We start from the raw sequence: 27,963 nt of genomic DNA, 5'->3' as shown, positions 1-27,963 counted from the left end.
TTAATTCAACTTGTTTTATAGGGCCGTGCTGTTCAGTTTCACAGAGAGCAATGAGACTGGATGCCATTCAACTCGCCATTACAGACACAGGAAAACATTCCAGGTATGTGTGATATGGGAATGAAAAAAAACAGTTGATTGTTAGACAGTTCCTCTGTTGTACTGATAAAAGTCACAGGCATTTTGTTGAGATTATATAACTGAATTTAAATTTCTAATTAAATAGCTCTGCTGCTCAAAGGCCAGTTCCTTTTGTGTGATGCAGTCATTGAGGTAAAGGTCCAGCCATTATCATCTGACTCTGAGCTGCATCAAGTTACAGCCCAACCAGCACCATCTACTGGCAAGAAAAGTAATAACAGAGGCTGCTTAGGCCTGTACTCTACAATTCATTTTCATCATCTTCAACTGCTTAGTAAATATTTAATCAGCCAATCACATGGCAGCAACTACAATGGTCAAGATGATCTGCTAAAGATCAAATCGAACATAAAAATACGGAAGAAAGCTGATTTAAGGGACTTTGAATGTGGCATGGTAGCTGGTGACAGAAAAGCTGGTCCGATTATTTCAGACCTACAGGTGTTTCACACACAAGCCTGTCTGGAGTTAACAGAGAACGGTCTGAAAAAAGAAAACTAAAAGGGCATCGTAGCACCTAAGGCATGATATTTATTTCTAAAAGCAAATGTCCAGCTGATTAAGACGTGTAAAAGGTTATTGTATTCACCTGTGCGGACATTTAAGAATCCAAATCCTCACTTGAGGCAAAGTTAAACTTCTTAATATTGATCATTTGTAATAATGTTAACATAGTTGTTTTAATATTTTGGTTCTACTTCAGTTTAAATTTCAGCCATAATGACCAGCTATCATTCAGGAACCAAATACTCCTTCAACAATATGGTCAAACGTTGGTGGACATGATGGACTACGATGTCCATGAGCTCAGGTCATTAGGGTTGACAACTGCACTCTTATGTAAATGACCGGCTTTCCCTGCATACTTCATTGTGTAAAGTTTAATGAAGCCCACAACTCAAATACATCAAATCAGTAAAATTTTATTTCCCCAAGCTTGTCAACATACAATTGTCAATGACGGGAAAGAGGAGGCAATGATGTTATGAATGAAAAATATAGCATTTTACAATACAATGTCAAAACTAATCTGAATATTTAAAAAAAGCAACTACAAAATAACAAAAAAAAACATGCACAATACAAGATGCAGTATAAACACGGATAAACTAAAACAACAAAAATGGAAACACTAGTTGAAAGTGGATGTAACTGCACAGGATGTATGAAAGCAGTCAAATTATGGAATCATAAATTAAAAATTCTCATTTAAAAAAAACTCAAATTCCGTAACAGGAACAGTCAAGTTCTTCTTCAGTAAGGACGGTCTCTACGCTCCTGGCGATGGTCCCTAAAAACAAGCGCAAGAAAACACTAATGAATGACAGAGCTTTATAAGATTAAAGAGACCAAAGTGTGTATACCACTGGAGAGGAACTACGTAACAGCAGGGGTGATAATTCTACCTCATATCCATCTTGCCACCTGGTGGGCCCATTCCTCTTCCACCTCTGCCACCCATCCGGTCCATTGGTGGTCCTCCACGGCCGGCCCCACGGAACCCTCCCCGATCCATGCCACCACGCCCTCTGAAGCCACCACGGTCGCCTCCCCAGCCTCCACGGAAACCTCCAGGGCCACCTGGGCCTCCAGCTCCTGCTGGCCCGCCACGGTCCATACCTCTGCCTCCGCGCATGCCCATTCCACCCCTGCCTCGGTCACCTCCCATGGGAAAAGGAGGGCCCCCGCCTAACCCTTCTGGTTTAGGAGCTTTACACTGGTTACACTCCATCCTCCAGGCAAAGTTCTGGTTGCCACAGCCCCTGGGAAGACAGACAAATTGCATAAATTACAAACTTTTCTTTAATGCATCCAAGAAGATCCTGCACTATCAAGAAATACGGGACATACGGGTTAGGGCACTCCCAGTCCCCAGCTCTCTGCTGCATGTTGCCTCCTGTGGGTCCACCTCTGCCCATTCCACGTGGACCACCTCGTGGACCACCAAACCCACCACGGTCTCCTCCACGGCCCATCATGCCTGGTAGGACAAAAAAATGTATAGGACTTTAAGCAGGGCAGGAGAGACTGAGGGGCCCAAATATTTTACACAAGAGCATCCAATAGTGTGAAGAACCCTGTGAATACTGCTGACAATTACCTCCACGGCCCATCATGCCATCTCGCATGGGCATACCACCTCTCATTCCACCCATCATGGGTTTACGGCGTGCCATGGACACCTTTAACCTTCGGCCCTGGTACTCTTTCCCTAAAATTAAAGATTAAAACAACCATTTACAAGTCATCTTGGGTGAATTTTAACAGGTATTTCTTAGTTGTAGTTTCTTATGTTCATTGTGCATCTTTTCAAACATACCATCAAAATGCTCCACAGCTGCTTTGGCACAGACAGGCTCCTCATAGGACAGAGTGGCATCTCCCTTTGGTTTTCCTGTGTCCTTGTCTGTGTAAATGTTAATAGCTGGCTGGCCCAGTCTGCGGTTAATCTTGATACATAAACAAAGGACAATCCAAATGTTTAGTTCTTGCAACAGTCGTTCTTACACCAACATTTAGATTGAAGAGCTATTCTTACCCTAATTGGGCCGACATGTTTGAAGAATTCAGCCATTTCCTCCAGGTTAGCCTTCTCAGTTAGTCCTGTGATGTAAATTGTGCTGTTCTCAGAGTCATCCTGCTCCTCTGGACGTCCTACAAAAAAAAAACGAAGACGTGGTTTAACATCTAAGAAAATATAACCGATCCTAGCAGGAGTTCAAGAAAGGCACTGTGAAAGAGTGAGACTAGACTCACCCATTTCACGTTCGTCACCCATAGGTCCTGTAGTCCATCGGTCAAGGAGGAAAGAAACAAATGGAGAGAAGTCAGTTTGTGGAACTCAAGTTCAATAGACAACACCTAAGGAATACTACAAAAAGACAATCCAGACACTCCCTTATTGACGCATCAGCATTATTGGGAAGTTGAAAATGGCACCTTATGGTACACCACAATTCCCACAAGTGAGATTGAATTGAAAATAGAACACCTCAGACCCTTTGGCAAATAATTGTGTGTCATATGTAGAGCCTCTAAGACCAGTAAGAAATCCTCAAAAAAACCAAAAGAATTCAGCTCATCAGATTTGTTAAAGCAGTAACAAACACGTTTGAGTGGAAATTTGTCATTAACCTCTCAAAAACTCTTAAAACCGTAAACACTGAATGATATTATACAAAATACCCCCGAGGAAATGGTCTCAGGCATTGGCCAAAAAAAAAAAAAAAAATTCCCAATATTCTCAGATGTGTTTGTGTAAATAAATTTTGCATACCACAACGTAAGACACATCAATACTCAAAGCATATTTGCTCAAAAAGTTTAAGGCTTTGAAAGGACTAACCAGTGTAATACTCGTTAACTTACCACCAGGCTTATTGAAGCCACCTCTGTCTCCAGCGCTGCTATGGGGGAATAAATGGAGATATGAAGACGATTTCCCTTTTACAGCCACTTCCATGGCTCGAGCAAAGTGGCTTGATTGAGGGAGTAATCAAAACATTCTAACTAGCCGGACAGCAACTCCCCAAACGTATAAATACACAATCTAATCGAGGGATTAAGTGTATTAACTACGTGTCATTGCTTAACTAGCTTATTACAAGTTTAATGACAGTACGTGAAAAAATACTGATAAACTAACATATCTTTACTGCCTATAAAAAAAAATAAAAAATTGTGACAAAACCCAAACATTTGTACACAGGTAAAGATTTCAGATGCACTGGTGGCGCATGTAGTTGTCCTCAGAAATAAGACACCGCCGTTAAAAACATGGCTATGAAATTTTTAACAAATAAATCAATACGTACAGGTTTAAAACTAGACAATGCATCTGAAATTTAACAGGAATTTCAGGTGATCACATTCACCAGGTACTAAAACAAAAAGTACAATTATACATGAAGACAAATCAAAACCAGAAATAAAATTTTACAGTGTTTACCACAGTCACGTTAAACTAAAAACAAAGACTTGGTCACTTAATAGACCCATCATGCTCGTAAAAACCATCCTCAGTTCTTGAAAAAAGGCAGACCCCGAATCTTTGTTTAAGCTCCTTCCTGCTGCTTAAGCTGGCGGCTCTGTACTGAGTACAGATACTTTATAGAGAATAGATGGTTTTAAATGGCTCTCACTGTTACCTGTACGGTATAAATGTGACAAAGCATGTTAAAAAGGTGCTCAAAAAGGAAAGTGATCAAACATTTGTATTCCAAACCACAAAAAACATTTATAACATTTCAAAATGACAGAATTTACCCCCCACCTCCCCAAAACTATACCTGTGCAAACCTAAAACTAGACTAAACTTTACTTAGATCATCGTGTTTTAGTTTAATTTATAAATGTTTCTAGGGTTGTATTCCTATTTATGAATTCTGATTTACCACTACGTTGCTGGATTAGTCCTGTATTGAGGAAATTCATTATAATATTTGAAATAACTGTGTTTGTGTATATGTAGTGTGTATTTGCTGCACCAAAAACCTGAAAATACCATTCATCCATTGATCTAAAAAGGTGTACCAAAAAGATAACCGATGAAAAACTAAATCTAATCAAAATGACCACCTGATGATTCACGTACCATTTCTGACTCAAAAGAAATCATTCAAGTAAGTTTTCCCAAAACCAAGTCCTAAACGTGAGAACCTGTCATGACATCAGTATTTATACGGTGGACTGCCTCTGCATCGCCGGTGAACCAGCTGATTAAGAACGTTTTTCCATCTTCTCAGCTCTTTGGTTTACAGCAATACGGCAATAAACTACCTAAACCAAAACAAATGTGAAGCGCAACCTCTGATCACCTTAATACCCCTGAAAGTTCTTCTTGCAACCCTTTCAGTACCTTTCGTGAAGAGTTGAATGTCTGTGAATCGAGTATGGCGTTGCTACCCGTGCACAACTGTACAAATACTGCATCTACAGCCAGAACAAAGGTGATTCCCATTTCAATGAATGTGGCATAGTAAATGAGTACCAGACCAACACAACAGCGTTTGAATTTCACCATCATGAAGGATGCATGTTTTCATGAGAAACTCATTCAAAAAAAAAATGTGTAATACACGTGAAAGCCGTTTTTTCACCAGCCAGGCAGAGATTGGATCAATCTATACTGAAACCCATGGACTGAAGGTACCTACACTAAGACACTTTCTAGCACACTCCTGAAATATAGTTTAGGAGAACAAATACAGTGTGTATTCCTGTTTTCAATATTACTAAACTTGTTTTTTTTTTCCTCCAATTTCTTCAGCCTTGAGAAGCAGCCACACCACGTAACACTCTCAATATACAGCCAGTAAATAAACTGGTAGAAAATCAAGTAGGATTTGTATGAAATTTACTTCCAATGTGTCTTTATACCTTAATGCAGGCTTACCGTTTTCATTGATTAACTGTAGCATGAAAGTACTGAAACATTAACCATAAAACCCCTTTAAAAGATTTTAATGTTTTCTTTCAATTGCTGCCATTCAGGTGATTTTTTGAACCAATGACTGAGCTACAAATGACGAATACTTAGTTTTTAGGCAGTTGCAGTTATAAGCAGGATCATTGGCATATTTGACTCTGCTAACAGAGTGCAATGTTTCCTTTTTGGCATCACCTCCTCAAACCAATTAAATCAACTTATCTGCCCAGCAAAAAAACTACCACATATTGAAAACCAGATGAAATTTTCAAAAGAGAGAGAGAAAAAAAAAAAACTTATCCAGAGGATTGACCCAAATATTGAGCAGGCAGAAATGTGTATTTGACATGGGACTGGGTGTATTGTGTGAAGATGGCAACTATAAAATACCAATGGATGTAATGTATGGTCTCGCAACCTGCTAAATTACATTTTAGTTAACGACTCTGGCACCTTGACACCTTTTATGCACCATAGTTATACGTACTGAAGTGTAAACCGTCTTAAGGAAATCCTTTGAATTGTGATAAAATGTAGATAAATAATATCCTTATTATGTTGTACTCCCTGAAACAGACCCATAAGCAAGTGATATTCTAGGATATAAATTTGTTTATGCACAGGTCCCTGATCAAAATCGACTTGAAGGACAAACCTTGTTCTTACCTTTGGCCAAATAAGAGGCAGGGCTGAGAGAAACTGGATGAGATTGGTTACAACCAATATCATTATTGCATAATAAACCATTGGTGTCACACATTGAAGGACAGGCCCTTGATTTATTAGCATTGATTGCCGATAAATTGTGGCCTTCCTGTAATATAGGACAAATTGATGACACCTCTGGTAAATTACTTTGAACTATTTCAACAGTTTCTAATAGGTCTCAGCTCTGCCGCAAATGGCAACAGCACCTGTAGAGTGAAAACAATCGTGAGACTAAGTGCAAAGGAATGACACTTACCCCATGCCACGACCCATGCCTCCACGTCCACGATGCATCATTCCACCTCTGTCAAAGCCATCTCTGCCAGGGCCCCGGCTATCTCCTACCCCTTGGTATCTCGCAGACTCAGAACCAGGATAACCAGAACCTCCACCCTGGCCATCCTGTCTGTAATTACCTAGAAAAGGGTGAACAGAAACGCATCAGAACATAGTGCATGTACGAGTACAAACGCTAGAACTATATCAGTTGATGATGACTGGAGAGCAGTAGTTTGGACATGAAGAAAAGTAAAGCGTACTGTAATGGTTGGATTGGTTGTAACTGGGTGGTCCACCTTGCTGGCTGTACTGGCTGGCTGGAGGCTGTCCATAGGAACCAGCAGCCTGAGGAGGGTAAGCAGGAGGAGCCTGTGGCTGCTGCTGGGTCTGCTGCTGATACCCCTGCTGTTGGCTGTAGCCTGCCTGCTGGCCCTGGTAACCAGCCTGTTGCTGACCATATGCTGCAGATTGGGAGTAGCTGTTTTGGTTGTAACTTGCTGGCTGGCTGTTAGCATTGTAACTAAAGGGGACAAAACGAGCACAAAGCAAATCAATAAGCATGTTCTCGCAGAATTCGCCATTTTATTTCGGTCTTAGTCTAAAGGCACATACCTCTGAGGTGCTGTGGGAGCAGCCTGCTGGCCGTATCCAGGGTAGGCAGACTGGGCACTATACCCTGGCTGAGAGCCATAGGACTGGGAGGCCGCTGGGGCGGCGGCAGCAGGAGTGCTGTCATAACCAGCAGCTCCATAACCTTGGGCTGACTGTGAGTAGCTATGAGTAGTAGATTGGGCAGCAGGGTAGCCAGCTGTAGAAAACATGGAAAAGAAAAAAAGGTTACGCTTTATAAGCTAAACCCTTAGCGCATTTAAGAGTACATTCTCAAATCAAAGACATGGCACTGCTTTTGCTCAAGTCAGATTGGCGTGTCCATGGATCAATACAAACTCATGGCAAGTTTGAGCCTTGTAGCCGCCAACACATTGGTGTCAATACGTGAGCATTGGCTTTATTTTAAATCACCGACCTGATGCTTGTTGGCCGTATGAGGAGCCATACTGCTGTGACTGCTGAGGGTAGCCTCCAGCTGCAGGTGTTGTCTGAGTGTAGCTGCTATCTGCAGCAGCAGCAGCAGGTTGGGCATAGGATCCATAATTCTGCTGACCATAGCTTTGCTGAAAGAAAAGGACAAAAATAAAGACATTTTACTTTAATGCACAAACGTGTGTTTCTATTAATATATGTTCATCTCAAAGTCTTGTAAAGGAATAAAAGGGATATTTATCACAACCTCAACAGGAAGAACCCCTGGTAATACGAGTCTCTGGGTAGAAAGACAAAAGGGACTCACCTGTGCAGACTGTCCATAACTTTGTGACGGCTGGGCAGCATAAGCATACCTGCAAAATAAAATTAAAAACACAAATTAAATATTGGCAACATTTGGTAAGCTATGTGTTTAATAATGACGGTTACCTGGGGGAAAAAAATATATATAGTAATGATTAACCTACTAAACTACGTGGTCACCTATCAACATTGTCCTAAATAAGTAATATTGCTTTGGCAATATTGTTTTTAAGAAACTTTCATGCCAATAAAGCCAATTTGAATTTGAATTGTGTACATTGCCTTTACGTCACTCCCTCTCGGAAATGAGGGCAACCCCCCCATTCAATGGTTAAACGGCGTAAATAAAAACAAATAAACATTCTTTGAGTTATCTGAAAAGTCTTACCCTTGCTGAGCACCGGTCTGGCTGTAGGAGCTGTAATCTGTAAAAGAAATGATAAAAAAGACGGTTAGCTACAGGCTAAACGTCTTTGCGCGCGAGCAGGCCTGAGCCGTTGTCGGGGCGCCATTCGTCGCTAAGCGATGCTCGCTAGCATAAGCCCTTCGCAACCAACACAAAGCTTCAAAACTAACAAACGAATACACGGGGTATTGTTGCACACATTCAAAAACAAAGCAAAAAAATAACTACAACAGGTATTCTACCACACTACGCACAAAAACTCAGACATCTTTTTTAGTAAATACTGCACCGGCTTCACGAGCTAACAAGTCTAGGCCTCACATGCAGCGTTAGCTTGATTCACGGCAAGCGAATTTTCGATCAAATACCAGCTGGTGCGACTGATTTTTCGTACATACATTCATTTGCAATAAATTCATTCGCTTAAATTGCTTCTTGCAAACACCGCAATTTATTTAAAAACAATGCAAATTGTCGAAATTCCTCACTCACCAGAAGCTGACGCCATTTTAGTCTGCGTGTCCAAGACGACTGCACACAGGAGGCTAAACTGAGGGGGGAGAAATGCACTCGTCGTGTGAACCACGAAATCTCGCGATATTTAAATTGCGAGGTTACGTCGTTTACTACTATTTGGCCTACATTTTCTGTTAAGCTTTGAACATTGCCTATATAGGCTATGTATATATTATAATTTTAACAACTGTATATAGTATTGGATAATTTAATCAATAATGCAACATATTCCCTTAGATCACTGTGTGTTTTTATGGATGCACCCAACCAGAACCTACCGCTGGTGTGTCCAGCAGGTGGCGGTAATACACGTTTTATGCTGCTGCTGTCACGCTAAAAACGCAAAGAAGAAGACTACACGCCATAAACAAGCGGAAGTTGGTTTACTCTTCGCTTATAATTTCCCATTTTAACGTAAAAAATGTATTACCTTTGTTTAAACGGCATTTTATAATATCATATAATATCATGGGATCGTCGTCCACATTTATTTCGTTCCATCTCGTTGTAAAAGAGCATTTAAAGTGAATCGTATGGGAATTTGTGATTGTGGATCATCACGTTTTTACAATGGATCCCAGCTCTCACTTTCACATTGTGAGAAATACATTCGCTCCTATACCTGCAAGTCTTTCATTTAACAGGTCATAGCTTTTATTATGAACACAAACAGATGTTGGTTTATGCTGATGATGCCACGAAAGTACAAGTGAGTGGAGAAAGTACATCTAATCTGGAATAATGCTGCGTCGTATGTTGTCAGTGTGGTGTAGGCATGGGTCGGATCGCCCTGGTTTTTGTCTGGGGACATCTGTTTTGTTAGCTGTCATGCTGCTAATGTATGCTGGGGGTATCCAGGCAAGTCTCAGTTTAGGTCCAGGAGGAGATTTCCCGAGATTTAGAGGTAACTGCTAAACAATCCCTTATGTTTTCAAGCAAAATTAACTTTTTATAGTTTGTGATGGCAATGATATAACTACTTGTCTCCTCCCCAGATGTGTTTTTGTATGCTCTCAGTCACGATGACCTACAATCTCTGCTGGTCACTGTTGTTCTCCTGTTGGGGTTTGGATCATGTCAGGAGCGTCGCTGGGGAACAGTCGCCTTCCTCTCCCTCTCCATCCTGACAATGGCCATATTGCCCTTTCTCTACACCCTGGTCCTCTTCGTGGGTGGGGGGGAAGCGAGTCGAATCTGTGGTTACTCCGCCATCCAGCTGGCTCTGTTTACGGCGCAGTGCCGACAGGTGACACAGAGGAGGCTGCTCAGGTGTTTGCCGGTCTGGTTTCTCCCCTGGCTTCTTCTGCTGATTGGCCTTCTTGTGATGCCCGGGACGCCTGCACTACTTCATTTCTGTTCAATATGCATCGGCCATAACTGTATCCTTACCTGTTTATGCGGTCATTTGAGGTTTGTCAAAATACACTTTTGAGAGGCACAGTTGACTTTTACTAGGGTTTGTTTTCTTAAGTTGATTGTCTATTGTAGTTTTTGTGGTTGTGTGACTGTTGTCTCACTTTTCTGTTTTGTGTAACTCCATAGGGTAGGAGAATCTATAACTTTGTAATGTGCAGTTTCCCCTTTTGATAGATTTATGATTTATTTCTAAGGGTTTGAAAGTGCCCTACCCCTCTGAAAAATGTTTATTTCCCCAGATAATTTCCACAACATATTTTTTCCTGCCAAGGTCTACTTTATAATACTTAATATAGCTTGCAGATCGGCATCCCTTTATTGGGATGTTACAGGAGTACGAGGAGGCCAGGATCTTGGATTTCATTCCTGAGTGGGTATATGTTCCCACCTCAGCCAGATTCAGACTACCCACCTATTCTACCTCACAGAGGTGCGATTTATCTCATTAAAAAGTCTCAGCAAATGTTTACGGTCTGCTTGCACGTCACCATTTTAACTTCATCTGTTGTCACGGATCTAGATCGCTTTCTCAAACGATGCTTGTAGATCGGGCAGCTGCTCCCCCAGTGAGTGATCCCTCTGCTTTGAACCACCGCCCGTGGATTGAACCGATGCCTGCCTGGAGAACTGAGGAGTCTGCTCTGCTATCTGAGGCAGACGTTCTGGAGGAGCAGATGCTAAGGGCTGGGATACTGGCCTCATTACAAGATGCTCCTGATGACCCTGATGCAAAAGTGGAGGTGTCCAAATCATCGGTTTCCTCTCTGCGGTAAGTATTAAGTCAATATCAAGATGGATTTTTCAGTAAAACTTTATCACTTTTCACTTCATACTTCTTATAGAGCTCAGTTTGTGCTTTCAAGTGATCTTTCACCATTTACTAACGGAGAAATGCTTTATCTCAGACTCCAGCAGCTAGAGAAGATGGGCTTCCCCACTGAGAAAGCTGTAGTGGCTTTAGCAGCATCAAAACAGCTAGATGGCGCCATTTCCCTGCTTATTGATGACAGCGTTGGCGAACAAGCTGTGGTGGTATCCAAGGGAAAGAGTCCTCTGCCCTCGCAAGGCACATAGATGGCCTCACTTTCCTGGACTGAGGCAGCAACCATGTGCTGTGTACTGGACATAAATTATGCTTGGGTTTTGCTGAGCTTCAGTATTTTCCCTGTGGGTCACTTGTAAATCTATTCTAATGATTGGAATCCCTGCACACAAATGTTAATTTGATCGCAGACGCAAACTATGTGACACAGTTTCTTTATCTGCACGTATAGATGTACATTAGAGAGAATGGATGTCATTACTGTATGGCATGAAAGTGTTTAATCAAAACTTGTACCACAAATAAAAACAGGGGACATGTTAAAAAAACAAAACAATGAACATTATTTTATTACACTGATCATCTAAACAGGATTATCTTAACACAGTAACACATTTGCAAAAAAAAAAAAAATCAAAATATGAAATGGTTACACAACGGCATACAAAATAAACTACAATTCATTATTTTAAATAGTTTCACAATAAGTTTGATATAAGATTAAACAAAACAAAAGTCATTTCATCAGAACAGTTTAAGCAGTTTTAAGTTTACCAGCACAACAGTGGTAAAAAAAAAATATGTTCAAGTTCTCTTAACAGCTTCGCTATTTTTCTGTGTGCATGTCTGTGTTAAAAGATCTAGGAAAGGAGAGCCAAGTTTCCAGATACCAAAATTATTTATGACCGTGTCTGCTGGTCTGCAGCCAAATGCGAACATTTGTGATTTTTTTTTTGTTGTTTTTTACAGATTAAACGTCAAAGTGTTATTTTATATTAAATCACTTTATCAGTACGCGCTTCAAGGGGAGGAAAACACTCACACCAGAAAACTACAAATCACTGTTAGCAACACTTATCTCACTTAGAGTAGAGATGACTTCATCTTTTTAGTGCACTACATAACACTGAGTTAAACAATATGATAGAAGTATAAGAAAATGAATAATAGAAGAGGAGGTTCATTCGTGTATTTGTGTCCTGCAAACTGTACATGCTCAGTATACTTAAATAATGGACAAGCTGCAGTTATATTGTGAAAGCATACAAAGTCAGTATTTTTTTCTCACATCTGATATCTCCTTCACTTGATTACTCTAAATGACCCTTATTATCCAGAAGTATTTGTTGCTCAAGAGCACCACAGAAGTTTCAGATTCAGATCTAAAGATTCAGATCTAAACTACCCTTATTGTCCAGAAGAGTTTGTAGCTCAAGAGCACCACAGGAGATTCTTTTTTCCTTTTTTTACTAAACATGTTTACGTTGAGGCTTTAGTTGTATAGCCAAAGACTGAAATACAGAAGGTTATGGTTTGGTTATGGAAATGGGTGGGGGCCGAACTAGGTCTCAGGATCCCGATGGAGTAGGACATTGTGGAGTATCAGTGGAGTTTCCCTGAGGAGTCCCCCATCCTAAATCTGACGGTTAAACCCAGAGAGGGAATCAGATATGGACTAAATCTGTCGAGTGCCGATGAGACCTATAGGAGGGGAGGTCAACCCAGCCTGTGATCCTCAAGGTGAGCGGGACGAGGAGTGTGGGAGGGGGGGCTACTTCCCTCGAACCTTGGTGTTGGAGGACAGAGGAGAAGCAAATCGATGTGGAAGTGCACCTGCTCGCTTATCTCTGTAGAAACTAGGGGAGGCTGTGCCAAACGGTCCATCCCCAGACCCTAGATCAGGCTCTGTTGAAGAAAGACAGCAGTTGGAACGGGGCCTCCCTGTCCATCAGTATGTGTGGACATGCGCACTCTGTACTCCTAATCCAAGTCTACTCTTAACCTGCAGCTATCTTAAGAGGGCTCAGATTTTAACTGGCAGTTGTTACATTAAAATGACTAGCTTCTGACTTGTAGAGCTGCAAATGTTTTTTTTTTTTTTTTAAATTGTCTATAGTTTTCTTATAGCCAAAAAGAAATAACACAAAGCCCAAAGATGTACCTTTTTTTTGTTAAGTGATGTTGATTTTTTTCATCTGACTAATCATTACGGCGCTACTGGCTATGCTAGCATAGTTTAATCGAATTTAATCATCATAGAAAAGTAAACTAAATCCATTAAAATCTAAAAATCTTAGATTTTCTTAGTAAGATTCATGAGGTTAGGGTAAGGAAGAAAGAGAAAAACACCAAATTGTCCCACCCACTTAAACCAGTGAGAGGAGCACAGAAAAATTTACAAATACAGAAATATCTCATCTGAAACCAAAAAATGTTAAAACATAAAAACAGAATATGTAAGTAGGACCGGATCTACAGTAGTGAGAAGTTTAATAATATCTGTGTTTCCATCAAAGGGTCCTCTAAACCAAAACAGTTTATACAAAAGTATACACTTCTAAAATAGTTCTACTTTTCAGAGACTAGAACAACACCTAGTAGTTCAGCAACAAGTGGTTATCAGAAATTTAATGCTTCTAACATGTGATCAGCACTTTCTACATCCTGTCAAGAAGGTAAGTGAGGGCCAGCAGATCTGTGGGTGAGGATGTCTCAGCGTTACCTGGCCAGATGATAGCCTCCAGTAGTGTCACCCTGCGAGCCAGAAGCTCAAGGTCTGCCTGCAAGTCGTGGAACATCTGCAAGCTAATGTCCTATCAGAGAGCAGTGACAGGGGGACTGTGTGAGGTGTGGGAAACACCGGCCCAAGTCCCGGGGATGCTCCTGACTGTTCCCACTCCCTGTCTCAGCAGTGAGGTACAGTGACTGTTTGAGCCGGCCACCCTTGACCCCTGCCTAAAGCTGACCCTGCCTCAGGCCTCCTACTCACCATGAATACCGATCATAGTCTCAAGGATTAAAACCCTCTCGGCTAAGATCTTCAGCGCCTCTCTGATCTGATGTATTCCGTCCCCCTGTGAAGATAGATACAGCCGTCAAGGTAAGGAGAACAAGTGTGAGAACTGCTCGCCAAGATGCAAGTCATTTTTCTCAATACAGTTCAGCAGTTAGAATGTTAAAACAGTCCACATATCTGTCCAGCACTGTCAGACATGATCCATTCCCCGTATGTCTCTGCATCTCCCTCATTCTCTGAGCATGCTGCTACACAGAGTCAGTCAGCCATGCTGGGCTGGGCAACATCAGCATGCACATCTCAGACCAGCCTCATGCTGGAGACATTACACAGCTGAATTACACTGTCCCAGGATATTGACTTGATCATGCCATCTGCATTCGTTTTGTTCGGTAAGAGCCAGGCAAGTCATTTGAGGTCATTCATTCTTCAAGCTGCAGTCCCAAACGTTACCCATCATCATCTGACAGCATGAAGTCAGTATAGATTTACACTGAAATCTGATTTGTCTTTTGTCAAAAAGTAAGGGATTGACTTCATGAACCATCAAAAAGAACAGAAGTAGTCAAACGAGAAGGATCAAGAATACAGAGATGCCAGAAAGCATCACATCACAAAGGAAAGCATGCAGAGAACACAATGAAATGCTCTGACTAATGAAAATAAGACAAACTAAGCACATACCATATGCTTCAAGAAAAAAGGCAAAGTGGCACCATCAGTGTGGCTCTAGTGATGACAATGCCAGTTTGATTGTTTGATCCACCACTAATTCAGACTGATATCTCAACTTTGGAGAAGACTGCCAAGAAATTCTGCACAGGCATTTGTCGTACCCAGAGGATACGTTGATGAGCCTCTGATATTTCCTTCACCGACATGAAGCTAACATTTGTGGAGTTTCTTGACATGGATTGCCATGAAACTTGGGTTTCACAATTGCTTGGTCATGTGACATCACGAGGTTCTGAAGTCAGATCAGATATATTATTGTAAGATTGGTGGTTTATGACCAAATTTAATGATTTTTATAGCATCAGCTGTACTTTTTTTAGTGCCGTTAGCCATTATTAGCATACTAACATGCTAAAATAAGGTGTTGAACATGGTAAGCCTCGTGAAAATCAGTCACTGTGAGCAGTACAGCCTCACAAAGCCGCTAACATGGCCGCAGTCTTTCCCCCCAAATTAAACTTTGGGAACTTAGATCTACTTTGCCTAATTTCTGCTTTTAACGGCACAGTGTTAGTCATTAGTTACATTTTGTAGATGATTTACGCATCCAAGTTTATGCTGTTTATGTTGTGCTTAAAGACAAAATCATGCAATGAAGCATTGTGGGAGAAAAGAGGATTGCTGTATCCACTCCACTCACATTAGAGCGTAAAACCTCTAAACCAAACAGGACCCACCACTGACACATATGGAGCGATTTGGCATATACATTTTGTTTGTAATTACTGGAAACATTTTGAAGTCGAACATACTGTTCAGATGTAAGACAGCACTGCTGAATTCAGAGGTTCCTTATTTGACACGTTTTCACTCACTCCGGACTTGTTCTCATGGAGTTTTGTAAATTTTTATGTATATGCCAAAGTCAGATGCTGAAAATGACCGTGAAAGGTAGCCATGGGGACAGTAGCTTGCAGAGGGAGTCAGACAGCTTTAGGGTCAAGAGGACAGTGTCGTAACAGGAGTAACAGCAGTCCAGAGCACACCCCAAGGACCAACAAAAAACACATTAACACAGAAAATCAGACAAATCAAACTCTACAATCATATATACTACAAACATGAAGAACAATGTTAAACAGACACTTAATCGACAGGTTGGAGAGAAAAAGAGATGCAGCTGAACACCGCCTCGTGGCCATGAACAAAAGATATTAATCACAACCTGAGCCGCCGGCCACGGTAAGTTCACTGAATAGATTGATAGCATTGTAAAGTGAACATGTGATGACATGAATAAAAATATCTTACATTTAGATTGCTCTTGTAAAACGAGAAGGAAGTAAAAGAAAAGTAAGGGTTAGACAGACAGAAACCATTCAACGCCAAAACAAAGGAATCTTAAAATCTTTTCACAAAACCGTGAATTGTGAACCACCACCATCTACTTCCTTACCGGCAAGCCCTTCTCCCCTGGCTCTCCTTTGGGACCCGTTGCTCCCTGTGAAGAAACATTAACAACAGAAGAAACTGAGGGTGGCTTCAGAGCATTAATGACAGAAGTGCGGCGGTTTTATTCTCTCTGTGGCCGTGCTGCTGCTGGTCAGCGCTGCTGGTGAGTGTAGTTTACACTAACATAACTAGCTATGACATGTGTTGATATTTCCACAAACACACTAGTTTTCTCAAGCAATAATCCTCAAGGCAGGAGGGTGGAGGTGGCTTACCGGCTCGCCTCTGAAGCCCCTCTCTCCTTGGTAACCTAAAGGACCCTGAAAAACCAAAGGCATGTTTCAGAAAAACGAAAAAAAATAAATGGATGGTTTGGATGCAACTAAAATGCTCAAGAACCTCACAATGCTACACAAAAATTGAATCACAATGCAAACAGACCTTACAGAGAATTGCCACGGTAATATCTCAAAAAAGTGTGGTCCTTCAAGCCATGAAAATGTGAGCAAATGGAGCAGACTTTAGTTTATAAGATAATAAACAACACAGCTCCAATCCCTCTGTCTCCAGGAGACAAACTAGTTTTTCTTTTTCTATTTAAGCATAAAAATGGAAAAAAAAGGAATACGACATCAGAGCATAACAAGTAGCATCTTGGAAAATAACTGTATATTATTCATTCAGGGTCATGTGCTGCTGTTTGTCAGTCTTAGTGCACACAATGCCAAGTTATTTCTTATTCATAGTATTGTCTTACTGTATTGGATGGTATTGTACACTTTCATTGTATCAAGAATGAGATATTTTTTGTATGTGCTGACAATTGAAGATGAAAAATTGCTGTCTAACTCTGGCATATGTTCTGAAATGTAGTTATTATGTAATCCCTGTCAAATAAATAAATAATCTAATTAAACCGAGAGGACTCACTCTCTCCCCACGTTCACCCTTTGGCCCCACAGGGCCCTGCGTTCCAGGAACTCCAGGTTTCCCCTGTAACAGGGAGAAAGGAAACTCAAAATGACAAAGATGCATGTGTACGGCAACAAATCTGACAGTACTAACTCCGGTGATTTCAATACACCACTATGTTGTCCAAGAGCTTACATTCTGCCCTGGTGGACCAGGAGGTCCTACTGGGCCCTTAGGACCTGGGGGACCTGTGCAAGAGACAAATAGAGAGTGTTCAACCTGGTGTATGCACAGTATCTGTAGGTGTTTTGGACTTTATGTTTGTGTTTATTAACCTGGTTAAGAAATATGGTTTTTCATATGAAATCACAAAAACTTAATCGACAACCTTCTAACTGAAGCAAAACAGAGATTTAGATTAGAGACAAAACAGCATCTGACTGGGAAAGTCGAATAATGTGAATATTTACTTGTGTGCCTCTCTACCGTGTTTTATGTGTAAAAACATTTTCAATATTTGGATCTTCGAGTGTACGGACAGATGTTTCCAAACCACCACACAAACATCCTGTGTGTGCAGTTAGCAATGAACTCAATAAAGAGAGCAGTAAACACTCACCGATGGGCCCGGGAGGACCCTGAGGTCCTGGAACGGGCAACCCTTGTGAGTCATGGAAAGTGTTGGTGAAGAAGGGGTCTTTTCCACGATCTGGAAACACAATGTGTGTGTTTAATGGGATGCAGAAGCAACTCTAATGACTGTTTGAAGCTGTTGCAAAGTGGAAATAAGCTGCTAAACCTGTAAAAACAAACTCTGATCTTTACATGATGATGCATCACTAACAAAAAGACTTTGAAGCCTCGCTATCCAAACAAGATTTGAATTGCTGCACAAGATCTGTATTATTGTGTTATGCATTATTTATTTTATTATCTTGTAAGTTAATTCCAAAAGAACAAATAAAATATCGCAGGTATTCTATTTTAGGTGTGGGTTTAAATATTTTCAAAAAAGTGCACCACCATTAGTTGAAAATTTTATCACTCTGTAATCCCACGCTTGTACTGAGTTTTTGTGTGCATTACTAATAGTAGTAGCAGTAGTAGTAATAGTAGTAGTTGCACAGTTGTGAATTGTTTCCACCAAGCTCCACTTATTTTATTATATTTTGGATGCATTTCTAGATGAACACAGCGCGAAGCAAACCTGACTTTGTTGATGCTGCCTCAGAAGCTCAGCAAGTTTCCTTTTTATGAAACCAGAATGACCTCTAGGGGGCGGTGTTTCCCAACAAACACTCAAACTTCTAATGACTTCAGCAGGGCAGTAAGCTACACTAAAATGTATTCAAAAGCAGTAGTTTGGAGTTTGACATTCATTAGGAGTTATATAATGTCACACAAAAAGACCTTTCCATTTCCCCTACGTGATAACACTGACTGGACATACGCAGCTACATGACGGCCAGAGGAAGAGGGTGGTGAACGTGTGAGTGATAGGGGAAGCGTGCGGTCACTGGGTTATTTTATGCTGACAGGAAACACAGGTCCAATCACAGCATGATACTTCGGGAGATCCAGGGAGCAGTAGGAGGAAGAAGAGAAGGGGGGGAGGGAGGGCTGACAGAAACATCCTCCTGCTGCCAGATCCTTGCACAGTGCTAATAGATTAGGACCAGGGGTGACATATGAACCAGGGCTGCCCTCTGTCTCCGACTCTGCCTCTACACACTCGAGATTACTCGTCCCACGCATGAAAATGCGCAGGACCACTGGCAAACATTGAAATCCTTCTTTTAAACCGTCCTCATCTTCACCACTTAGCGTTGTGGCTGCTGGTTTACGAGCCCTCTCCTGTTCCGCAGACGGGAATTCCAATGTCTTGATGCAGAGGTGAAAGCCAAATAAGTTAGTGTTTTCCAAAGGAAGCTCAGTTCCCCACTGTTACTTTGATGTCCACGGTCTCGGAAATCATCATGCCAACCTCAACGTCCTCAGCGGAGCTAACAAATCTGTGTGCTGCATACTTTGTTTTACCACTGAATTTAAGTATAAAATCCGCCCAGGCATTGACCTTGAAAGAGACGGTGCGGGCCCCCATCTGTCTCCCACGTCCCTCCCTCAGCCGTCTGAGCAGCCTACATCTGGAAGTTGTTGAGTGACATCAGTGGTGGACAGGTTCTCATCCCAGCATGTGAAGTCTGTGTCAATCTCACTGCCTCTGCCTCCTTTTAACACTCGTTCATTCTGTTGTACTTGGCTGGTAGACAATAAGGCCCAAGTGGTAGTTAAAGGATTAACGTCATCCTGCCTGTTTCTTATTGTCTTAATTTACTGAGAAAGACGCACGAATATTTGTCTGAATTTGCATACATGCACAAGTGGACTTTGTTTGGATGTGGACATTATGTTTGGCTCAGGAAGAGATGACTTGACGCGAGGAGGTGTTGGAAGTGGTTCTCTGACATGGATGTATTCACTATTTGGATCATTTCTGACCTTTGGGAGACTTCCAAGTCTATAAAAATAAGGTGTGAGAATTCATAACCAGCACCACAGCGGCCGTCCAGTTTTTACAAACCCCCAGAAGGGGAAAAAAAATCACAGTAAAAGAAACACACAGAAAGTGAAGGGAAGGAGCGCTGATTTTATAAAGTCTTTTGCGTTGCCATTGGGAACTGCGTGAAGTCTGAAAGTTCGAGTCTGATGATAAGGAGTTTGAAAACGAAAAAAAGTCTGGTGGTTGGAGTCAGAAAGAATTGGACTAACCACACGTCAAGGCTGCATGAGCTGCTGCTAGCCTTCGGTTACGGGTTGAATTGTGGGTAAAACTGACAGCACTGTAGAACAATGTGTGAACTGATGCTATTATACTGATTGTTAAACCATACATTGAGTGTCTACCAGCGTTGAAAGTGTGCAACGCCAATTCAGTGAGACTAGGTTTGACCATTTGTTGTTGAATTTGTGTCTTGATTACTGTATTAGGTTTCTTACTGTGGTCTGGTTCTGGGATGTGGGCACTGGCTGGTGCTGGGGGGCCAGGAGGCCCCGGTGGGCCAGGAGGCCCTGCTGGACCTCTGTCTCCTGGGATTCCTGGAGGACCACGGGGGCCTAAGAGGAGTGATGACAGAAAAATCACTGTGGTGATAGACATACTGTACTGTAGGGGTACGTCATAGCAAAATATGATCTAAATATCTTCTGGAAAGGCACAGCACATGGCAGACTGATGAATGACTGTGGATAATTTGATGACTGGTGGATAGGCTATGACAAAGACCAGAGAGGAAAAAGATTAGATAAAGTGTTGGGTGATATAGCATAACAGTGTCTGGCAGGAGTGAGTGCGTGTCTTTATCTCAGTGCACATGTAGACTCAAACCAGGAGCTGGACAGATCAGAAATGTGTTAACTGAGTTTATTTCTATGTCATTAACAGGAGGAGGTCTTTAATGGCCAAGGGCAGGGAACCTACTGAGAAAAATCTAACAAAACACCATCACACTCTGCGGAGTGTCACTGGCAATGGTTCATTGTAAAATAAATACTCCCCACATACACACCGCCAGCTTCTGTGCATATGTGTATCGGTAAAAGCCTGTAGCTGGTCCATCTGGGCCTGTGAAAGTGTCCCTCCTCCTCCTCCCCGTGCCGTTATTTTGAAGGTGGAAAAAACCACCGCCACAACATCTGACCTCATTGTTTGGACTCTCCTGAGCTAATGCTGCCTGCTGAACACCACCTCTTGCCCTCCGACAGAGTCGCCACATTTCTGTTTATGTACTGATGCAAGTGACGATGACAGTTCACTAGTTACTGCTTTGCAAGGTAATGTTAATACAGCTCTGATTTAACACCTCAGTGGGCCGTTTTCATTTAGCCTTGATAAACACTGCAGCAAAGCCGGCAGTGTTTTGGCTGCGGCGCGGAGACTCTAAGCTTCCTTCAGCAGCATGCACTGAGTCCAATGGCCAGAGTCTATGTGACATATTAGGGTAAACTATTTAAGTTTTTCCTGCAGAATAATGGCTCCCTAGAGCAGCTGGGGTATGCCACAACAAAAATCTGTGTTAACATTTGCAGTGCAACTCTTCTGTAACTTATCAGTGCTCATCATAACATATAATACGACTTCTCATAATGACAGACGTTCGCTTTTCTCCCATCTTTCCCATAACCCCGGGCTCAAAACCATATTTGTCTACATTTTGCACGACGCTGGACACATTCCAGTCCTGTGTTTATCTTTCTCTTAAAATGGAAAAAAAAAAAAATCAGGAAAACACAGCTCTGCTCTCGGACACTTATGAAGTAATGGAGATAGAAAAAACAATAACACCACAAGCATATGGAAATCATAAAGACCTGGGATTTGTGTATGTATAGCTCATGTTCATTTCAGATTGAAGTCACATGGCGCTTCTCAGAAAGTGGGTTTGTAGTTTAAGTTTCGCTCTAAATCTCATCTTTACCCAGCAGCAGGCACAGAGCCGGGGTCGTATGTTAGCCTGAAAAGAGAGGTACTCCCTTCCTGATCCAGAGTAAAGAATACAAAAAAAATAACAATCTATAGTGTGAGCAGATGTTGTGACACGCTTTTACCGCCATTTACTTTATTCATCATTCAAATCGCAGCTGACTGTGGGTTTACTTTTTTCTAGCAGGTCATTTATTATTTGTACATAACCCGTGAGCTCTGAATACACAGAACAGACTCATGATTGAGTGTCTGTTCTGTCTGGTCACCAGCACACGTTGGGGAGTTTATATGAAAACAAATACTTCTGCTGCCCATCAAAACTGTACCTTTAGAAACACATGATTGTAAAAGCCAAAAAAATTACCATCAGAAATCCTCCAGCATTTACTGTTGGAGGGTCTGTGTGCTAACGGATAAATTTAAGACAAAGAGTAAAAGACAAACTCTCTGGAGCTGGACATGACAGGTCAATCTTTCTGGTTTCCACAGTGTGTATCTCTACCTTCAGTCCACTCTTACCTGCTGGTCCTTGGGATCCCTTCGATCCAGGGGTTCCAGATGGGCCCCTCGTCCCGGCCTCCCCCCGAGGCCCACTGGGACCTGGCAGCCCTCGAGAGCCTGGCTTCCCTAAGAGGAGGAAACAGTCGCGAGTAATCATGAAGCCTTAAATGGTTTACATCTAAAATGGTTTTACATCAACTGAAAGGCAACTATGGTTACAATTTACCCTCTCTGCCAGGAAGCCCATCTCTCCCATTTTCACCCTTAGGACCTGAAATGAAAACAGAGATGGCTTAATTGAGGGGTTCGGCTCTGTGAAACCAATCTGAGCTCAAGCCACCTGGAGAAGATGCTGTGTATAATCCACTGAGGCATGAGGTCCAGTTCTGTCCAAGTAAGAAGGAAAGGTCTCGTCACCGTCAGTAAAAATTCTGTTGGATAATTGCTAAATGGCATCAATTAAAAAAAGCAATAATTTAAATAGTTTTTAAAGGACGTTGACTCTGTGATTGGATTTCTCAAAATGGTTTAACAATTTCATGCCAATGTGGCAGTTACTTTGTGAAAGGTTTAATGCAGAGTCTTGGCTGTAGTGATTTGAAATCAGTCTGCATCACACACTAACGAGAAACTTAGCGTGAGTACTCTCTGTTCTCAAACTTTCGGCGCAACACACACCACAGGACATTATATACATTATCGTTCACAGAATGCACTACCACGCCTGATTTCATGCAGAGTGTGGATGAGAAAATGTTCAGCGGGACATGGTCTGATTTCAACTGTGAGAGTTTTGGGAGGTTTAAGAGCGGATCTGCGAACTCTCACATTACCAAACGATCTGGGCCAAACCTCAGTTCTGAGCAGGGTCCGGACCAGGCTTCTCTTTTGATTGTCGGGAGTGGTGAATATAAGGATAAACTGGACCTGAAACTCCTGTAGCCCGAGGCTTAGGAAAAGTTCTTTCGTTAAAGAGAGAAAAAGAAATCCACCAAGTTGACCGATAAATGTGCATTTGCAGGTCTTTTTAAAATAGTCCTACTGCAAAACAAGTCAAATACTGTGTCAGCATCAGTTAATGACTTATTAAGCTAAAGCTCCACTAGCAGCCTCTAGAAGAGTAGTAAACAGAGCCTTAACATGTTGCGGTGGTGGAGAAAGTACAGTTGAGTGACAGCATTTTATTGTGACGTGCTTTGTTTTGAGTGCAAAGATGAACTTTGGCCAGAGGGTGGCACTAAAGGAGAGCTCATGTTGTGTCCAAAACAGAAAAGGTATATCCTCTGGGTATAATGAACGGTGAGTTTTTATATTAAAACTCCACCCAATGGGGAAAAAAAATAGTTAATATATAGTGCACTATACTGTAATGTATGTACGCTCTGCCATTGTCATGATATACTGGGCTCAAAAATTCCACAATGGAAGAAAAAAGTACATTGTGTTGTGATTTCAGACATAGCAGTAGTCTGCACCCATTTGCACCAATGAAAACTGATGGCAACAGAGTCATTACCAAGGTCCTACAATAACATAAAATCTCTCCATACGATGGCTATAATGGAGCTAAACACGTGTGAATATAACTGATGATGATTTTTCTTTCTTCCTCTGACTGTGTAGCGGGGTTAGTGAACTGTGTGTTTTGTGGCTGCAGCCAGCGCTGGGCTCGCCTCCAGGAAAGGAGAGGACTTTCATGCTTCCACACAGAAACCGAGCACTGAAAGTGAGCAGCACAGATAAATGGGCTCTTGCTTTTGTTAAAGGAAATGAGTGTGTGTACAGTGGAGGAAATAGGATATGAGCAGGTAGCGTGCAGAAAAAGCTGCAAGGAGTGATTTCTGACTCAGTTATCTAAACACAAAACCCTAGACTCCACTTCGTGGAAACATTTTTTAAAGTTCGAATTTATTAACGCGTGACAGTGTGATATACTGACCTGCAGGTCCCTGCTCGCCAGGAGCTCCCTGAGAGGGTAAGGCCCCCACGAGTAACGAGGTCTCTGGCGCAGTTTCTCCTTTAACCTGAAGGTGGCGATGTGACATGGAGGCCGGTGCTGTGAGTAACTGGACCTGGTGCAAGAAGACATAAAACAGGCAATTAAACAAAGGCCTGGTTAATTTAGCCCTATTGTGTTTCTCAGATGCTGTAGCTGAGCGAGTAGTCTTTACCTTTTCCTCCAGCGAGTTCAGCCTGTCACTAAAAGCTGTGATTCGACTGCAGTTGAGACAACCTAAAAAAAAAAAAAAAAAAGTTTTCTTTAACTTCAGGACTTAGACACACACACATGCAACCTCTGTCATTCTGCTATAGAGTCAAAGTCTGGCCAGAGTTCTTACTAGAGATCGACTCTCCTGTGCGAGCAGGTGGTCTGCGTAGAGTGGATGGTTTTCTTAGAGCCTCTTGAGCTACAAGCTGGTTCCCTGCATCTGTGACAGGAGGCAAAGAAACAAGAAATGTACATTTTGTGGCTTTGATTTGAAGTTGATTTCTCGAGACTCAAAGCACCATCTGCAGATCTGGTAGAAGTTCCTGTATCCTTCCTTTCCACAGCGATCCATTTGCTACTGTTTAATGATGCGACGTCTATCTGCCCAACGCATTTAATGGAAGCTTTAGATCAAAAGTCACTTGGTTTACAGTAAAAGATGTAAGGAAAATGCTTGTTACTGGTTCTTAACATCAGGCCACCAGGCTGCAGGCCACAGCATGTGTTTGGTGTGTAATGTGATGTAATGTGAGACCTTGTCCAGTTGGATCAAGATGATTCACTGTAGAAGAAACCAGAAATCACCCATGTGCTGTTTCTGTTGTCCAGGTGAGCTTTTTTTTTTACCATTAACAGTGTGTAGAGAGAAATGGTAATCGCCAGTGACAGTTGCAGCCTTTGTCTGTGTTACATTTCCGAGAAACAAACAGCGTGCATGCTGCATCTTTGCCAAGCTGCTTTCCTTTTGCCTTGCGTCTTTATGGAGTATAAAATTGAAGGCCTGGGAGAGGGCGTGTAAAGATAAACAATAGTTTCCTTGTGCAGAGAGAATGGGCAGTCTCGGCTCGCATTCTGTCTTGCCTTCATTTTATGAAGTGTGGGAGTTTGTGTCCCAGGGTTCTGGATGTTTTGAATGGGCAGACTTTTGTGGAAATGCTAGACTGACTCCATTGTCTGGCCTGGCCTGGCTCTGGTTGGTCCAGGTGCTCCTGATACAAACAAGAGGCTGGGTTCAGCACCTCATTAGCCACCAGGAAGCACGTCCTTCCATTCAGTGGCCAGCGACCAGAGTCAGTGCCAAGTGCTATACCAAAAGAAGCCATGAAATAGCACTTGCAGGGGAGAGATGAAGCAGGAGAACAGCTTCACTTGTTGTAACATCAGATGTCATAAGCTGTTTCCCTACACTGCAGACCCAGGAAAGGTAAATGGAGAGCTCATTGTCCCGAAGAAAAATAAACGTTTTGGAACTTTAGACGCAAAAGTATAATGGCTTGAGTGATTACCCAAATAGGAGAGGGAGAGAGGGCAAAGGAGCAATATGAAAAGTACACAGAACACATGGTTTAGGGTAAACTGAGACTGCTCCAGTTCCCCGCCTCAACCTCTGTGCTCATGATTTCACTGTTTTTGGGTTCTGGGTATTTCTCAGAGGATTACACGTGCAGATGGATTGAAAGCATGAAAGCCCTGAGAATGAAATGTTATGGCATGAGGTCCAGATTGTATAAAACCCTTCCATGTTTCAATAACTATATAAACCTTGCACAAAGATGAAGGGAACACACACTTCAGTCTGCTCTTCACTTGTCCGTACCACACTTCAGCCCACATGGGAAAGACAAAGAGAGGTGCGCATGTGTGTACATGTACACGCACAACCCGCAGACTTTTTTTCTGCGCTCATGTAGATGGCTGCATTCAATTACAAAAGGGCGCTCTGGATAGGAAACCTAGCTCTCGCTCCTCCCCTCCCAACAGCACCTCTTCTCCCTCTGGAGTAAAGAACATTCAAGCGCCAAGATCCCCTCACCCACACTCAAGCTATTGTATGAAGCATTAAGCCTGCTTTGGCACAAGATCTACTGCCTCCCACACACACCTCTCACTCACTTTCTCTTTCTCTGTCTTGCAACAACAAATATTAAATCCTGCAAGACCTCGCTTTGGTTCTGCATCTCCTCTGACGGTATCGGTTCAGTACGAGAACTGTGCTCGCTTAAAGAAAAAAGATGACTTCGGGACGCCGCAAGTATGATCCGTCGCTCTGTTTGCCAACAATAACCTCATCACAGTTAATGAATGCCCCCTGATGGACGCAGCACACTGCAGCCACTCTTTGATCCCAGTGGGCTAATTGCCCCGGAGGGAGGGTCAAAGAAATGTGTGAATGTATTTGACCTTTTTACCCCTGTGTTGCACTGGTCTCTGATCAGCGACTGAGTCAGAGCTCTTCATTATAGAAAAACCCCTGCAGAGAGTTCAGCATGGCCAGAGGCTGTCCTGACATCTCTCTTTAATGCACACTCTAATGGACACATACAGATTTTAGTAAAACACTCTGCCCCTGTTTGTGCAATAGTGTCATAAAAAAAAAGGGGAAGATGTGAACAAACGTCCCAGTGGGAAAGTTATCTTTGTGCATTCAGACAGGTATGAACTGTGACCTAAAGGGATGTGCAATAGCATGATGAACTGTTAGAGGGATTTTGATGTGGCAGGAAGATGTGCTAAGACTCTGATGAGAGTTTTCTGAAATGCAAATCAAATTTTGCCCGAGATCTATTTCAGCTTGATTTGACAGAGCTTGAAGTTTTTATGGAGCCCTGAAGCCATCCAAAAGTCGAGGGGAGATACTACACTCACTGCGCTTCTAAGTACGAAGGGTGGGGGCTAAATTCAGACAGGCCGATGAATTTATTTCTGAAATCCGGGCAACGTCTCTGCCAAGCCACACATGTAAGCCCGTGAGCCTCAGCTGAAACCCCGACACTGTTTTCTCTCCAGTAGTTCCTCTGCTGCACCCCACTTACTGCTATAAAGCAACAACGCTGAAGGCGAATATAATGTGAGAACCGTCATTTGACACTATCCAGAGTCTGTCCGTCTGAGACAAACTGCAGTTCCCATGAGGTCATATTTCTTCATATCTGACCACTCGCATTAAATGTTGCAGGTAGGGTTTGCTTTTTGAATGCTGGATAAAACACAGAAACAACAGTGAGAGACACGAGCGCAGACAGATGGGGAGTGAATGGTGACTAGCTGTGGTAACAGATTGTTTCGTGAGGCAACGGCAGAGACACACGTACGCCAAGTGTGAGCTGGGCCAAAGGGGGAAGCCCTCGATCTGAACTGACTGCACTCGAGAGGATACAACATTTTCAATTTGGATTCCAAAAAGACATTAACAATCTGCTTTTACAGTTACACTGGTAAACTTTCAACAGCTTTATTATAAAGTTATTATTACTGGCCTTGAAAACCCACTTGTGAAACTGTGGGCACAGTGATCAGGACTGCAGCTGCACCTCTGATGTAAAGTTCGTGTGGGGTTTTATCTGTGTGAGTGGGAAACTGCATGGCAAATACACACATATAGGCACACAAGCTGTATTATTATTGGGCCAAGGTCATTTTTTTCAGTGATTCTCCCAATGAAAATAAACCTAATGCTAAAAAGTCAGCTAGCTCCACCAAACAGGGCCCTTAAACACACATCTCACACTCAGCTGCACTGACTGCCTGATCCTTGAAGCTCATCGCCTGCTGAGGTTTATTTGTTCTCTGCTTCTGCAGAAAAACTCTGCCGTTTGCAGACAGGCATGCCATAACGAGCATGTGCAAATGTACGAGAGAAACCTTTGT

At 42.2% G+C, this 27,963-nt stretch overlaps 3 protein-coding genes across 7 annotated transcripts in view; 1 reads left to right on the top strand and 2 right to left on the bottom strand.

Annotated features, from left to right (window-relative positions):
* Window positions 1-1,044: 1,044 nt before the first annotated feature.
* On the bottom strand, window positions 1,045-8,838 carry ewsr1b (EWS RNA-binding protein 1b). Of its 2 annotated transcripts, none has more exons than XM_084551196.1 (15): window positions 8,805-8,838; window positions 8,295-8,331; window positions 7,908-7,956; window positions 7,584-7,731; window positions 7,169-7,364; window positions 6,817-7,076; window positions 6,534-6,693; window positions 3,511-3,548; window positions 2,899-2,925; window positions 2,681-2,796; window positions 2,462-2,591; window positions 2,243-2,353; window positions 1,993-2,122; window positions 1,548-1,904; window positions 1,045-1,432 (listed from the first exon to the last, which is right to left on the bottom strand). In XM_084551196.1, the coding sequence occupies exons 1-15, from the start codon at window positions 8,818-8,820 to the stop codon at window positions 1,396-1,398; spliced, it is 1,812 nt and encodes a 603-aa protein (XP_084407322.1). In that variant the 5' UTR covers window positions 8,821-8,838; the 3' UTR covers window positions 1,045-1,395. The 2 variants fall into 2 exon arrangements, with proteins under 2 accessions (XP_084407322.1, XP_084407323.1); XM_084551197.1 differs by having other exon boundaries at window positions 3,511-3,545.
* A 248-nt stretch (window positions 8,839-9,086) lies between these two features.
* Window positions 9,087-12,807, top strand: rhbdd3 (rhomboid domain containing 3). The gene is made up of 5 exons (XM_084551040.1): window positions 9,087-9,732; window positions 9,824-10,207; window positions 10,548-10,674; window positions 10,765-11,013; window positions 11,150-12,807. The coding sequence occupies exons 1-5, from the start codon at window positions 9,570-9,572 to the stop codon at window positions 11,316-11,318; spliced, it is 1,092 nt and encodes a 363-aa protein (XP_084407166.1). The 5' UTR covers window positions 9,087-9,569; the 3' UTR covers window positions 11,319-12,807.
* A 31-nt stretch (window positions 12,808-12,838) lies between these two features.
* Window positions 12,839-27,963, bottom strand: part of emid1 (EMI domain containing 1) — a gene marked incomplete at its 3' end in the record, with an annotated part of 59,397 nt that continues 44,272 nt past the window's right edge. The window contains exons 4-16 of one of the 4 annotated variants that reach the window (XM_084551038.1): window positions 24,446-24,535; window positions 24,278-24,339; window positions 24,046-24,178; window positions 22,333-22,377; window positions 22,125-22,232; window positions 20,120-20,236; window positions 17,742-17,831; window positions 17,318-17,370; window positions 17,141-17,203; window positions 16,486-16,530; window positions 16,215-16,259; window positions 14,057-14,141; window positions 12,839-12,972 (exon numbers count right to left, since the gene is read on the bottom strand). In XM_084551038.1, coding sequence (XP_084407164.1) covers window positions 12,839-12,972; window positions 14,057-14,141; window positions 16,215-16,259; window positions 16,486-16,530; window positions 17,141-17,203; window positions 17,318-17,370; window positions 17,742-17,831; window positions 20,120-20,236; window positions 22,125-22,232; window positions 22,333-22,377; window positions 24,046-24,178; window positions 24,278-24,339; window positions 24,446-24,535 — 1,070 coding nt within the window. Of the gene's footprint in view, window positions 12,973-13,789; window positions 13,881-14,056; window positions 14,142-16,214; window positions 16,260-16,485; window positions 16,531-17,140; window positions 17,204-17,317; window positions 17,371-17,741; window positions 17,832-20,119; window positions 20,237-22,124; window positions 22,233-22,332; window positions 22,378-24,045; window positions 24,340-24,445; window positions 24,536-27,963 lie in introns of all 4 variants that reach the window. The other 3 variants (XM_084551036.1, XM_084551037.1, XM_084551035.1) reach the window with 3 other exon arrangements.

Source organism: Chelon labrosus, assembly GCF_963514085.1.
Source record: "Chelon labrosus genome assembly, chromosome: 9".
NCBI classification, from domain to species: domain Eukaryota; kingdom Metazoa; phylum Chordata; class Actinopteri; order Mugiliformes; family Mugilidae; genus Chelon; species Chelon labrosus.
Note: the sequence above shows the minus strand (reverse complement) of the source record. Positions and strands in the feature narration are given on the sequence as shown.